Below are 15536 nucleotides of genomic sequence, written 5' to 3'. Positions count from 1 at the left end.
ACCAGTACATCTCATCTTAATGAAATAGGGACAAGACTCCACCAACGCAAAACCTTGGAGACATGAGTCCCTTCAGTCTAGGTCACAAAAAAATAAAACCCTAGTGTCACATGCAACATGCAAACCTGGGGATCATGCAGTAGTGAGTATTCAACACGCCCCCCAATAGAAAGGATGACATAACAGTAGTTGCAAAGAATTAATTACCATTCCCTTCTCGTGGGGTCCCTGAATCTGTGAATAAAGTGCTCATGATTTTTTCAAAGTTGCAGCTTGGCTCTGTGTTCTCTGGATCCTCAGCAAAATGTTTCAGCATCTCTCTAAGAACATCGTCCAAGGAGGTGGCTGTTTCATCAAGGATGATGCTGGCTCTGGCCAGGAACCCATCGAGGTCTCTGTGGGCTCTGACTTCCTCCTCAAAATTCTTTAACTTCAGGTACTGTGTTAAGAAGAGGTCAGAGTGTTAGACAGTTGTACATAATACCTAACAAAGGACTAGGAACTTTGTAGTTCACAAGACAGTTATGTTACTGCCATGAAACCAGTGATTTTGGAATCACTTTCCAAATCCCGCTATCGAAGAGGAGTTGTTTTATGTTATTAATGCATTGAAGGCCTGCAATTTCAAGGCTTATGCTAATTTAGTAACCATGGGTGAATGCCTAGGCACAGTTTTACACCCTGATGTTGAAAGCAGTACTGAAAAAATAAATCAATTTCATTGCCAAGGATAAAGCGCAGAAGTAAGTCTAAAAGCATAAACGCCTAAGCAGCATTTAAAAGCCTCTTTTGGTCTAAACAATTCAAGATGTTTGTAACAACATGGGCAAAGTTACTAGGAAGAAATGAACTCAGCTCAGAAGCATGAAGAATTGTCAGCGTGCATCTCAGTGCATCTAAACCAGCTCTCCAAGAGCCATCTCTGTCCTCCTAGTTCAGGAGCTTGAAGGGGGAGATGGATTCCCATCCAGCCCACCACCTTTTTGCACTTAAATTCCTATTGTTCCTACTCCCAAGGAAGCTTTCTTTCTGCATAACATTTAGCTTTGAATCAATGTGTGACAGGAGGAAAAACAGATGGCAGACAAAGGCTGGTACTGTCTCAACTCTCTGCTGCCGCAGTCAGACTCACGGGCCTTGATATGGAAGGAACAGCCATGCTGTATTGCAGAACCTCAAACCTTTTCTGCGTTTGTCAGCTATGACATTTGTTAATTGAATTATCAAACTACAGATGCGTCGTTCCCATTTCACAGTTCTTAGAAATCCGTGCACGCAGTTAACACTCATGGTAGTGAGTCAAGAGCGGCTGACAGTCCTGTCCTTCAACAGCTTGAGACCAAGCAAGGAAGTGGGAATCCAGGAATCACACTGTTACACAGATCTCCCATCCCACAGGAGGCCAGCCAAGCTTGAATTCACAAGGGCAAGGACAAGATTTTGGAGATGCATTTAAGCCTTCAGCTCCTATTAAGCTCAGCGAGAAGCACGCTCTGGATTGCTTTTACAGATCTGCCACCAAGTTGCCTCCACCAGCAGGACCTTGGCACATTTCCCCATGGTATGGGGCCGCCCCACAGCCTGAGTCACAGATCCCCTCCTCTCACACGTACCCTTTCTACCTTTTCCATTTATAGCCTAGACACAGGGAAAAATGCTAACATCTCACTAATTACTGTAATTATCACAGCAACGATCAAGTTGTCAGTACACATCCATTGCAATTAACACTGTTTTACTTTGCATCAATCACTTCTTACAGAGCCTTGGAGGATTGGGACTGAGGATTCTCTGAAGGCTTTTACCACCATCCCAAGGCTTTATTATTGCCATCTGCTTTTAGGAGAGGAGAGGGTGACACAGCTATATTATCACCCCACCTAAAAGAGGTGTATAACTGCAAAAGGCCAATCAACCTTAGATCAATAGATCCATCTTCCCTGTATGAGATCAAGTTAAAATATTTATCACCACCTGTTAATGTTCATGGGATCACCTGGTGACCATCAGCTTTCTCAGAGGTAACTTCTTTCAGCTCATCTGGCATGCAGAGCCCCATGTAGGTTGTAGGTTCAAACAGCAAAGGGACTAAACAACCTAGAGAGGACTTGAGGTGGATGGCAGAGGAGGTAGCAAAGGAAGTATTGGGAAGGTCAAGAGCAACTCGAGTGCCACAGCATCAAGGAGCTTTCAAGCAAGCAAAAGGGGCTTCGTGTCATCATGCTCCCCAACACTTGAGAGAAGCCACCAGAAGGAGAACTGTGGAAGCAAAAAGTTGGCTGATGGAGAGGAAAAGTGAATGAGGCATTCAGAGGGCTGTTATCTGCCCACATCATCTCAATCAACACTGATTTCTCCAGCGATCTGCACGAGACAGCACCATTTGCTTGCTGTGGCAGGACAGCTCTGTCAGCTGCTTAATACAAGTCATAAGGGTTCAGCTCCAGCTCTGCCACAAGCTCCTGGCAATGCCTTCTGTAAATAACACACTTTATCCTCCTTCTCCTGGTCCTTTAGAGGAAATAGGGGCAGTAACTGTCTTTATTACTCCCATAACATTGGGTAAGATACACATGTAAAACACCGTGAGAGGAAATATATCACAGCCTAGCTGAGACAAACCAAGAGCAAATTAGTTGGATTGCTGGTACAGCAACACCTCAGAGATAGCTCAAACAGAACCTACTCCAGTCAGGACACCCACTGCTTTGAGCAGAAATTAATGACTACTCCTTCAGAAATATTTTTAGCTAGATCGTCAAGTCACACCGGGATACTGGATGCTGGAAACTGCCAAGCAAGAAACAAGACAGATACCCAATACTCATTTTAATAGCTTCAAGTATCCTCAAAAGCAAAGCCATACAGTACATTGTGGTATGAAGAGAAGCTGTTGTGCAACAAAATCATGTTGAAGCAACCTCTCCTGACATCAGGCAGGCAGGACTCTCGGTCAACCACTCTAAGACAAAGCTGCACATTCAATCCATGCAAAACAAAGCTCTCAACACTCATCAGGAAGGTCCAAAATGGAAGTTATCAACCTGGCTGTTGCTCTGGAAACCAACCCCACTTAGATACACTGCAAGAACCGTAGGAGAAGGTGCTCCCAAAATACATGTTGCCCTGAGCACAGCCCTGTCTGTGCTGCTGCCACAGAGGTAGCACTTTGCTCAGAAACACACTGGGGTAGTGATTGAGTAGTTGGAGCTGTCAGCAGCTCTTCCTTATGCCTACCAAGGCCCATGCCAGACAAACTTGCCCAACACATGGATTACCCTTCAGAAACTCCAGAAGTGGCACAGGAACCATGGACTACCACCAGAGGCGGGGACAAACCATGGGAAGCACCTATAGATAAAGCTTGTGACCCAACCACTTTTATTCTAGCAGTTCTCTCTTCCCAGGCACTTGGAGCCACTTCTCCTGTGACCCAGGACCCAATTTCCTTAATATTTGAAGCACAACAATTTTACTTGTCCTCCACAGACACAAAAACTGGCAATTAGTATATTTTCTCAAGCCTTGAGAAAGCATGCTATCCCTCTGGTATTTGTTGCTCAACAACAGGCTAAAGTGCTCAAGCATGAACTATAGGCCAGAAAAGCAGGACTCCTACAGCTCTGAAAAAGAAAAGAGCAGAAGACAAGCCACTTATATGTTAGCAGCTTCCAGCTATTTCTTATCAGAAGCTGATCCTGCATTCAGGCTTAGAATTTGCACTTTAAGTGACCAAGTTCTTAGGTTACTTTCAGTCAAGTGTCAAGAACTCAAACAGCTTGGGCAGTAGTATTAGGCAAGACAAATTATTAACAGACATTTCCGTTCTTGAGCACAGAATAGCTGATTTTAACTTCCATACCTTGTTATCAAGCAATATTTAGTCTTTTTTGATGTTGTACTTTTAAACTTGGGGAGTAGAGGAAAAATTTTTCTGCTACAGGTATTTACACATTTTCCTCCCCATAATAATTCAGCCTGCTGAAATACCTTTCAGGATTTGAGCTTGAGGCCTAAAAAGTCAAAGAAGTTTTGGGATTCCCTAAAAGGCCCTTAGGGCTTCAGTGCAGGAATTTAAATGCCCACATTACAGCCTTCAACGAAGCCTGCAATATTTGATTTGCCAGCTTCAGCGATGCCTACAGTTTACACATCAGCAGTCCCTCCAACCTGCAGGTAGGACAAGAGTTGAAACAACTCCGAGCATCATGAGTCATGCCTCACAGCCCTAAAGATTGAAAGTGATATTAAATATCAACTCATTTCCTCCCTGCAAACTTTGTACTTGCATAGATGGAGGTCTGCACTACTCCAGCCTATACGAGGTTTTGTGTGTTTCCACCTTATCGAGTTACCGTCTCAAACGCAAGCGTAAACTAAACATTTCCCAATCATCCTCTTAGACCGCATGTTTCCAGGGAATTCACTCCTGCTGAACCTCGTGAAGGCAGATCTGATTAGCTGGAATAAACAGGAAACCAAATCACAGCAATGTCTTTTGGGTGTTTCTGCTTTCGGCTAGAGAGCAGCTAAGCAGCCTGAATCTCTATGGTGTACATTTGGATCCCTTTGCAGGCAGCTGCAGAAAGAAAATGATGAATTAACATGTCAAGGAATTGTCTGGGACAAAAAACAGTGAAACAATCAGAATTACATAGAAATTGTTTGGAGAACAAGCAGCACATGGCTCTTTAGGTTTAAATGAAGACAGGAATTCAGGGAAAGAGGCATTAATAAGACCTGTTTAGGCCAGTAAAAGCCTCCTTCCGATCCCCACAGAGCGCAAGATCCTTTTCTCTGTTTCTAGATTATGAAAAATAAGTTTATGAAGAACAAGTTTATCACAATTCCTGCTTACCTTCCTTGATGTGTGTAGTAACACGCAGCCAGCACTTTCATTTTCAGCTGGAAAACAAGAAGAAAAGTTATGTAGACAGCATTACTGCAACAGGTTGTTACTATTACAGGTACATGACAGGCAACAGGAGGCTCAGAACAAGGTGAAGTATCACTCTTGGCAGAGAACCCTCTCTAGAGAAAAGCAGAGATTCAATTTTTACAACATTTCCCATTTAGGAAATATAAACCAAGTACAGAAGCATCCTTTATCATTATCTGATCAGCTTGGGTTTGCCTTGCAGCTTTTTTTTGTTTTTCAGATTCCCTATGTATTTTTATCCTTCACTCCCCCCCCCTTCCATAAAATCTAATTCCAAATACTTTAGGTAATCATTTAATCCCATGCATCGTTGTTTGATAGATTGAGGCTAAGATTGCATGAGTCACGCTCGCTTGGAAACCATTCTTGTCCTCGTTAAACAGTCAACAATAACACCCAGGCACTTCCAAAGGAGCGGGCTGTGACAGATCACACACAGTGACTTGAAGATGAGCACATTAATGTCCTGTCAACTCACCACTCTGCCTCCATAAATCTAAGCATAAAGCAACAGAGCTCTTGAGAAAGAAAACCGCTGTTTAGAGGCTATTAAATGTCACTATGTGGTTGAGTTACAGGGACAGGGGTACCCCAGAAGTTCCCGGTGCAGACTTCCAAGCAGCAACATTAACATTTTCTACATTTTCTTAGAGCATCTACGAAGCAGTTTTTTTTTTGTATGAGCTGAAAAGCCACAAACAAAATCCAGCTGTTTTTGCTACAGCCCCCTCTGTACCGCTTGCATCCAAGGTAGTTTCTCTGCAACATCCCTAATACACTGCAGGTACTGTTTGTTTGTTCTTCTCCCCCATCTTCACACTTGGGGATAAAAAGCCCCAAGATTGTGCTGCTACCAATATTACACAGGAAACACATGAACAGTTTTCATTCAAATGAGTGTAGTGACAGCATGGAAAAACCCCCACTGAAAACCAAAAACCTTTCCAGAAGCCAAGCTGTGGAAAAGTACAGAGATGCAACACGGTGTTAGAGATATTCAGAGGAGATTGTTTCCTCCACATAACTGGATTTCTAAGTCCCGACCAACATGAACTGCTCCGATCCCATTTCACAGGCTGACCCCAGCATGAAAGCACCTACAAGCTCAGCCCTGCTGCCCTCCAGAAAGAGATGACTGAGAACACAATTAAGTTGCATACAGAGTGAAAACACCAGAACTCCAAAAAGTGACTGATTTATTACACACAAAGCTGCTTTATCCTAAACCATCCCTGATCAACCAGGAATTCAAGTCATGTTCTCACTTAAAAGGTTAAAATGCTGGGACTGAAACTGGGAACAGAGTTGACTGCAGTAGAGGAAGAGAGGGAGAGGGTTGTCTTTATCTCTAAACAAAATAAGACGGTTCAGAGGCTTTGGTTACATCACCCAACTTCTTCCAAAGTTCACTTGGATGCTGTGCATGTGATTAAAAGCATCACTTAAGACAAGTCTGCTGGCGCAACAGTCCCAATTATTACTGCTTTTGACACATCGTTTGGAAAGCACAAGCTGTTTTTATCTTGAAAATGCTATTTATTATTAAAAAGCAAGCACCCAACTAAACCAGAAACATCAAGCATTTTCCCCAGGCTTTTACATTTGTAGTTCTCCAATGCTCGCTTACCCAATTTACAGCCTAATTACACATGCAAAAGTATGCTGGAAGATTTGGAGGCCATAAATATTCATTGAGAGAAAACATGTTTTGGTTCTTGCAGCTTTCGCGTGAAATAGCTCCAGATAGACAAAAACACCCACAACCCCGAACAATAGCGGACATGCGTTGAGGCCGATATCCACAGATCTGCGATCTGTCCTTCACACCACCCTTTGGGATGCACGAAGGCAGCAGAAATTCATGTTGTCCTTTTATCATGCAGCATCTCACAGCTCCTTGTACCAGTTTTAAGAGCGTATCAATCCTCTCCACTGACAGCTCTCGGGTTCTCATCTCAGGTGAGCGCCGAGCGCTGCTTTATCAAAGCGAGCAAAAACATCTCATTACGTCCCTCGAACAGGGGTCTTGAAAGAAGAGAAGTCTGAAGACTTCTCAGAAAAGCCGTTCTGGGTAGGGAGGTGATGTTTTGGAAGGCTCAGAGCCTCATTCATCATTTCAGCAAAGCGACACGCTGCTTAGGCTCAACCCAGGGAAAGGAGACTGATGGATATCACCAGTTCTGGGCTGTCACCTTTAGGGCCCATTGGAGCACAACAGCATCACAAAAGGAGAGTAGCAAGTTAACTAGAACATGAAAAATGGAAACACACACCTCAAGTGTGTTTTTGCCTGGCTTATGAGCCAGGCGTTTACCTACTGAAGGGGAACCTGCTAAGCAAACCCAGGATAAAGCCATGCAGGAGGCTGCCTATGGAATCACTATTAGAGGCTGGCTGGGATGAAGCTAAAACCTACAAGAGATGTGCCTGCCACTTCTCCTCTTCCTCCTGGCACTGTCATTGCTTCCCTCCCATTTTGGAGGAGCTGGAAAGACGCGATACCTTTGATCCTTGCAATCTCATGGAGCAGCCCTTGATTAGAGGCAAGTAGGATACAGAAAGCCATAGGTTCAGCCTCTAACAGCAAGGAAGATCCTACCCAACCACCATCAATCATGCCTTACTACCAGGAATAATAGCCAGATTTCACACCTGGGTGTCAGGATGAAGTACACTTAACTAGAAAGAGATCAGGGTCACATAACATTCCCGTTTCTATTTTTGTGGTTCTGCTTCACTGGACAGACAAAGGCTGCAGAAGTTTATTTTAAGCACGTAGGCTAGTTATGGGCATTTCGTTGTCTTTGTCCCCACACACAGTTAAAGGAGAGCTGACAGGGCTGGCCAGCCTTATCTGTTAGGCTGTGCTCCAGGTCCTGCCCAAGGGACAACCAAAAAGTCAGCAACCCATCTCTGACATCCCCTGGAAGCCACACCAAGGAACGCACGCATCCCAAATTTCTAGGGCACACGCAGGCGAGCACACAGCATTACCAAATATGCTGCAAGCAGCTCCCTGGGAGTTAACATCTATGTTAGCAACAGTGATGAATTGCCAACATTAGACTTGCTCTCATGGCCTCGTGTCAGCACACTCAGAGCCCTGGAGGGACACCGTGGCATGCCTCCATTTTTTCTTTCCCATCACTTGGGGAAGAACAGGACCCAACCAGCTTCTAGATTTGAAGGCAACTTAATACTTGGAGGCAAGAAATGCATTTGCTGCACCTAAAAGGGATTCCACCCTAGCTTCCCTTTATGTAACTTCATTTCTCTGCATTGCTAGCAGTGAAGCTTCCTACTTGCCCCTCCCTGCCCCCCCTTTTCCCTCTTCGGATTATATTCCCTATGCAAAAGCAGCCCTGAAAACACAAAAACAAACCCATGGAAGTCATGCTGCAAAATTCAAGGCTCTTCACCTTCTACCTTAGATCCCCTTTCACTTCAGATCACTTTTCCACTGCCTCTTCCTTGCACAGGTCCCCAGTGCTGCCCTTAACACCCAAGACCAAAAGCCTTTGGACCAAAGCAGCTCTGGATATTGATAGCATCTCTCCTATAAATAGGAGTGCAAATTGGAGAGCAGGAATTTTTTGGCTGTGCAGGTGTTAGCGCACATTGCTTTAGATCTACTTGCACTCCCCAGCACGCCTGCACAGTAAATAGACTAATAAATCAGAGCAGAATGCGACATTAGCATTTTCATGTTTTTCCTCAACAAACAAGGATCTGACGTAAGTGGAAGTATTTATTCTAAAACAGCTATTTTGCCTAGGCAGGGGTGATTTCTCCAGGGCCCTGAGCAAATCTAAGCCTCAATCACTTGGCACTGAAGAACATCGCAAGCAACAAAAACTGTTTTGGTCTTTGAATTTCTCGCCTAAGAAAATTAAAGCCCATCAACACATAGTACAAGAAGAGCTCACAAAGAAGCTACAGAGGTACTACCAGCTCTTTTCTGGCACCGAGGTATTGCACAAGCAGGATCTCAAGGGGGAGGCCTTTGCTTTGCTGTCCTGCCATTGCTGTGCTGACTCTGGACTCACTCCCAACCGGCTTGAGTAATTTTGGTTAGATATAATTGTTAGCTAAGTAATTATACCCCTACTATCCCACATTCCCACAACAGGGCAGTGGGCTGAGGTGCAGCAGAGAGCCTAAAACCAGCTGGGCTCATCCTTAAACTGACACGTGGGTTAAAAGCAGGGGGACTCGGCAATAGCTGCTGGTGTTTGGAGCAGGCTGGAAAGGGGCCGGTAGGGCACAGAGGAAAACCTCACCTGAATAATGCTCAGGACGGGCATTGTAAGCTGGGCAGGTGAAGGTCTGTTCCCTCACACTGCTTTCCTGCAGAGGGATTGGAAAGACAGACAGACCGACCAGGGCTTTTGCATAGAGCCAAGGACAGGAGCTCAGCAGCATCACTCACCACACCCGTTAACTCAGACACGCACTGGCCACAGAAGTGAGTTTTTAAAGAAAAAGCTGCAGCAGGTTTTGTTATTAGATTAGAAGCAGGGGAAGGAACAGGGGAAAGGTGTTTTTTCTTTTCTCGTGCCAACTGAAGGGAGAAGGCATCCAAAAATCCTGGGGGAGCTGCCCTGAAGCAAACACAAGGTGAAGCACCTAGAAAGACGAATGCTGCCTTCGTGCACTACAAACCACCCCCAGCCTCCCTCGGCTCCGTAAGCACCGCTTTGAAACCACCCCGGTCAGGAAATTCGGAGGGAGGCCGGCCGGCCCCCCCCAGCACAATCGGTGCATCCACTTTCCATCAGGGTATAGGAAGCTTCGGGAGTCCGACATCCCAGGCTGACATCAAACTGCTAAAACAGGAGTTTATCAGATGGAACGCGTGGGTCAGCATTGTGCCGTGAGACATAAAAAGGACCTTGGTATTAATGTGAGGAAATGTGACTATTGTGTGCAGAATGATACCCATTCAGGCCCAGACCACTTGTCTCTGGACACTACTCTCTCTGGAATATCCTTGGCGCCAGCATCTAGCTTTTCTCCTCGTCCCCTTAAAAAAAACCATCTCGGCAGGGGCCGGGAGCTGAAGCACCGTGTTTTGCTGCGGCAGTGGCGGGCGTGCACGTGCGTGCCGCTGGAGCGGATTACAGGAAACTGTTGATTCTCCATATCTAGGAAGGATCAATTGTCCGGAGGGGTGGAACAGGCTTTAATTTCTCGTGAAGCGTAAACCGTGTTCCGCTACTTCCCCCCTCCCTGTCCAGCAAAGCCCCAGCCTGGCCGCGGATTGGCTTCGCGCTGCCAGCAGGATTTTGTCTTCTCTCCACCCCAAAAATCGTGCTCCAGGCACCCCCCCTCTACAGCTGAAGCCACCAGGACGAGCATCGGCTGCAAGTAGCAACGCATACTGCAAAAAGTTCAGCAATGACAGCCCTGCAAATCCATGGCAAACCACGCCCTGGAAAAAACGTGCAAGCCACTACTGAAATCTGGGGAAGGAAGGGAAGGCGAACTCCAAGCTGTTTGAAGACCCTAAGCTGCCAGAATAAGGTCCGAAGTATGAAAATATTCACTTGGCTGACTTCAGGGAGCTGCCAAGCAGATCAGGGTGTACCACGGCTGCCTGCAAAGCAGCCTCCCTGTGCCTGTTGCAAACCCACCGCAGCACACCAGGCTCGTACTGCTTGTCCGCCAGCTTTCAGGCTACACCTAAACCAAATTTCTGTATTTGTTTGCAGGGATTTATTTCCAAGGATGCTGCGGATGAAGCTACCCCCTAGTCTGATGTTTCTGCAACAGGCTGAAACAGCTGCAGCCCAGGCTCCAGGAAAAAAATGAAATTCACATCCAGATAGCACTAATACAGAAGGCTTAACGCACCTCTGGGTAGGTGAGAATAGGAAAGCAGTTTTAAAGCCAGGCGAGGGAGCCTGCAAGACAGTACACTGCTAGCCTGGTAGTTATGAAATATGCAGGGCTTGTAGCACAGGTCTGGAGAAGAAAGAGGTTCCCCCACAGCCTGCACACTAACTCGCTGATGCCCCCATCCTCTGGTAGGAATTCCCAGGGACTCAAGCACCAAGCTTGATTGATTTTCCACCTGCAGCACAGGAAATATCCCTCTGCTCCTGCAGTGGGGATTCCCTCTGGCCTGGGGCAGGGATGTCAGGGAAGAGGTACTTCGTTCAGGGCAGGACTGCAGCACCAACTCCTGAAAGATTACACACGACAGGGTACAGACCTAACATTTTATTTGTACGTGTTTATTGCTACCTCAGCACACGTCTTAATCTCTTTAAAAAGTATCTTGACCTTCCCAAAAAACACAGATCCCAAATCCAAGACCAACCAGCTTCAGATGAGACCCACCTTCATGGTGGAGCTGCCAGCATTTGCTGGAAACTGATGTCCCCTTATCACCAAACCCGAAGCTGGAAGGCTCAGGGGCAGAAAAGAATAAAGCTTTTCATCAGCTTCCACAAGGAAGCAATAAAACACCCAGGAGAAAGGACCCAAGTGTCAAGAGACGGAGAAGCATTTTAGTAGCTGTGAATCTGCACCGGTCTGGGCTCAATATTCAAATGCAGCCAGTATTAATAAAAAAATGAGACAGCCCGTACCTTACCCCCTAAATTTCTTCAGGCTTTCCTGGTTTATACACATCTGTGCACACCGCCCAGCATTTTATGGCAATGGTTAATTGTCAGAGTTTTATGGGCCGTGCTATGTTTTGTTGGCTCAATGTTTAATCCCACGCAGTGCTCTTTTTAAAAACAGTATTACAGTAAAGTGCATCCAATTATGCTTGTAGCAAGCTGTACATCCATCATGCAGAGATTAACAGCTCGACAGGATGATGGCAGAGCTGTCACCATGTCTGTGATTCGACTTACGGTGCCTGCCAGCACCCAGCCCCTGGGGTACCAACTCATCCCCTCCCCAAGGGAGATTTTTGGATTTTGTTAGCCCTGTGCTAAGGTAGGCAGGAACCTTGCAGCAGCTTGCCAGAAAAGGTGCCAACAAGAGAGGATCTGGACACCACACTTAACCAAGAGACCAAACTGATGACCAGAAGAAGCATCCAGAGGCTTACAGATATTACAGAGCTGTATTTCTTTTCAAGTCACCTTAGGTTTTTCCTGCAGGAGACTGAAAAAGTGTATTTTAAGCAGTGAGTGCATCAAATGCTAGGGACCAAGTCAATACAGACAGTGCTGGAGAACTTTCTTCAGAAGATGGCCCATGGTTGGGGTCCCTCAATAGGGTTCATAACACGAGAGCAATATTGAACCCTTTGGCACAAAGAGGTTTTGGGGCTCAAAGGCTTCACCTAGCTTCAAGAAAGCAATGAAATGAGATAAGGATGGCAGGACATCCTTGCCACATTCACTTTTCCACTGTGTTTAAAAAGCACTGGCATAAACATTTCTGGAAAGAACTTAGATTGTGAAGAGAGCATCTCTCCTCCCCCAAGTTCAGGCTACTTCCATCAGCAGAAGAGCTTACAGGGCTCATCTTGGCTACTTTCAACCACCTGAGAAGTCAGTTATGCTTCTTCTACAGCCAGGGACCAATATGGTATGTGTAAAATCAACTCTGGAAAACACTTCAAAGCCACCTCTGAGAAAGCACTGGCAGCCTAGATAATGAACACCTGCAGTCTGATGAATCCTATTGCTGATACTCAAAGGACCTGGATTTTTGCTGCTTGTCCCACTTTTTTTTTTCCCCTTGACAGCATGAACATCTCACTTCACACCTACCTTTCTTGAAATTCTCAATTCCGGTTCTGCCTGAAGCCTGTTTTTAAAACCTCCATCCATGTGTTTGGGAAGGGGACCCTAGCACATCAGAAGTCCATTTTTCCTTAAGCATTCCAAACATCTCAGCTGAAGAAAAGGGACACAACTAATACCACTGTCACAAACATCACTGCTTGAGGCAGATAAGGAAGTCTTTTTTGTCCTTTTTCAAATGGAAGGGAAAATACAGAAAAGCCCAGGAGGACACACAGGGAAAGTCAAGCTTCCTCACATACAGAGGAATCCACAGCACTCACATTCCTCATCCCCGAACAATGCATCCCACGGCATTAAGCCCAGACTTGTCATAGCAGAATACAGTCCCCCTTAAGTCTTTCAATTGAGATGGCATTTGTAAAATTGCAGGCTTGAGAATTGCTAGATATTATTCTTAAAGTCACCACTCAGATTCAGAAAGCAGGCTTTTCTATAGTTAAGCAGAGTGCTGTGCTATGTCTATTCTGCATCACCATTTCCAGTAACCACATGCTATAGATCAATCAGGACTTGCTTGTAATCCAAAAATCACTTCGAGCAAACTTACAAACTGAAACTGTGATGCCAAGCATAATCCAGAGCCCTTGCATTTAACCTCCAGAACAGCCAGCACCCACACAGGCAGGCTCCAGGCTTCCTCCAGCTGCCAGGATGAAAGCCAGGTCACTGCCATATTCCAGAGTCCACCTTTTCCTAAGTACATAGCACAAAAGCCAGGTTTGCTAACCCTTCTCCTTTACATTTAGCATATGCATTGCAGGGTGCATTGAAATTGTGTACTAGGGCAAAAGCAACCTGTAGAAAAAAATTAAAACCTAAGGATTTTAATGATAGCAAGCATTTTAGATACCTTCACTGTTCAGTGCTAGCTAGGCTGGTTGGAAGCCCCCTCTACATCGCTCTCCATGTCAGGCAAAATTTCTAAAGGATGTCAGCTTGGCAGGGGGTACAAAGAGCATAACTTCAGGCAGGCATATCCCCCTGCAACACAGCTGCCCAGCCACCTCTTTGTCACCCTTCTCCCCCTGAGGGGCAGCACAGCACTAGTGCCAGCAGAATCAGGTTGAGCTGAAATCCCTGCACTCAACTCCAGAGCTCTGTGCACTTCCTTTTTGAGCACCTCTCCTCTCCCCCTCCCAAAACACTTGTCCTATACAAGTCAAGCCACCACTTAAAGCAGACACCACAGCTCAATAAGGGTAGAAATCCCATGGGTGCATTTCACTGCTCACTCTGCACCAACACAGCTGTCCTACAGGCCCTCCTCCCCTTTGTGAAGCTGCCTCATAGCAGGTATGAATATTGCTGAAGCAGGCTTAGGGGAGTTTATAAATATAGAGCTACCTACTCCAGGGCCCGAGTGTCAGAGCTTGGCACACAACAGTATTCCCCTATGCTGTGGGTAGATTGGGAATAATTTAAACACAACACTGGATGCCCATGCACAACTGATGCTTTGTTTGCACTTCCCCATCAATCCGTGGGCCAGTTTTTCAACAAGCATACTCCTGGCTAGGACCAAAAAACAACCAGGTTTCACCAACACCATGTTGTCCTGGGGCTTGCTGCTCCTCCAGGAGCCAGGAACAGAGAGTAGCCTACCTCAAAAAGCTTATCAAGCAAAAAACAACACAGGGCTGTAGTCCTGCATGCACATGCTTACCCTGCCCGGCACAGCAAGGGGAACAAGAACATTGATTTCATTTGCTGATGCAAAGCTACACTTGCTCCAGGTGAATCACTGGTTTTACTCTGCAGGGACCTGACCTCTATCAGAAGACTAACAAGGCTGTGTTTTCCCCTTCATTTCCAGTCTACCTCAGTGCAATGGGCGTGGGGATTGATTCCAGACAGCGCAGTTAAACCCGAGAGGCACATATGTGACACCAAAAGTCCCTCCGCACACTTTTTACCACCAGCAACTGCTGGAGAACAGCAACTGACCTGTACAAACCATGGCTCTGACTCACCTCCAGCATTTTGAATCAACATAAAACATCAAGAAAAGCTTCAAAACCCCTGCATCTTAGGAAAACCCAGAGCCACACTGAAGTTACTTGGAGACAGTACACGCACCAAAAAAACCCCAACTGATTTCTCACAATAAAGATTTCTCACAATAAAGATTTCTCATTAGGAGATCTCTCCTCCAGCGATCAGCCTACAGCACCAAAAGCAACTGCAAGTCCTCGGGCCCTAAATGCAGAACAGAGTCTCACTGAACCTGTCCTAGGCACGCATACATTGTTTTGTTTTCAAAAAAATCTTAATTTTGCAAGGGTGGGTGCAAAGTCACCCAGCACAACACTGTACAACCTTGTGCTATACAGCCCAGGTGACTTTATCAGATGGGTAAGCATTCATTGTGTGGTACTTCTTTTTGTTTGGGGGGGGAGGGGGGAAGGGGGAAAAAGGAATCAGGACACTTCATACAGATGGCTGAAAACTAGCACCCAGAGACCAATTTTTACTGGGTTTTCCAAATCTCTCTCCAAAAAAAATCTCTAAGCTGAAATCCAACATGCTCATGGTGCAGCCTGGAAGGAGGGCAGAGCAGGGTCAGCCATTTCATCTCTGCTTTTGTCCTCCCAAGCTCCAGCAGCAGGGTGACACTCACCAGCGGCATTAGGCGGCACCTCCAGGTTGACGTTGACGAAGAACCTGATGCTGTCCCCTGAAACAATGGAGGAGTTCACAGCATCGAAGAGCTCCTCTCCCCCTGCCTCCTCCTTGGCCTCGCAGCCATCATCCGTGTCGCACTTGAGGTACCCTGCCAACAAGAAGGACATGCAGTTAGCCACGCTGTGCGCTGTGCCGGAGCCATG

General features: G+C 46.0%; 1 protein-coding gene across 7 annotated transcripts in view; it reads right to left on the bottom strand.

The window, feature by feature from the left end:
- The window catches only part of SLC4A11 (solute carrier family 4 member 11), a 138160-nt gene that overhangs the window by 51047 nt on the left and 71577 nt on the right, over positions 1-15536 (bottom strand). For all 7 annotated transcript variants that reach the window (XM_048081565.2, XM_048081567.2, XM_066997070.1 and 4 more), the window contains 3 exons: positions 15329-15481; positions 4859-4905; positions 208-439 (listed from right to left, as the gene is read on the bottom strand). In XM_048081565.2, coding sequence (XP_047937522.1) covers positions 208-439; positions 4859-4905; positions 15329-15481 — 432 coding nt within the window. The remainder of the gene's footprint in view (positions 1-207; positions 440-4858; positions 4906-15328; positions 15482-15536) is intronic.

Source organism: Anser cygnoides, chromosome 4 (assembly GCF_040182565.1).
Source record: "Anser cygnoides isolate HZ-2024a breed goose chromosome 4, Taihu_goose_T2T_genome, whole genome shotgun sequence".
Classification (NCBI taxonomy): domain Eukaryota; kingdom Metazoa; phylum Chordata; class Aves; order Anseriformes; family Anatidae; genus Anser; species Anser cygnoides.
The sequence above is the reverse complement of the archived record's forward strand: the minus strand, read 5'-3'. Positions and strand labels throughout refer to the sequence as shown.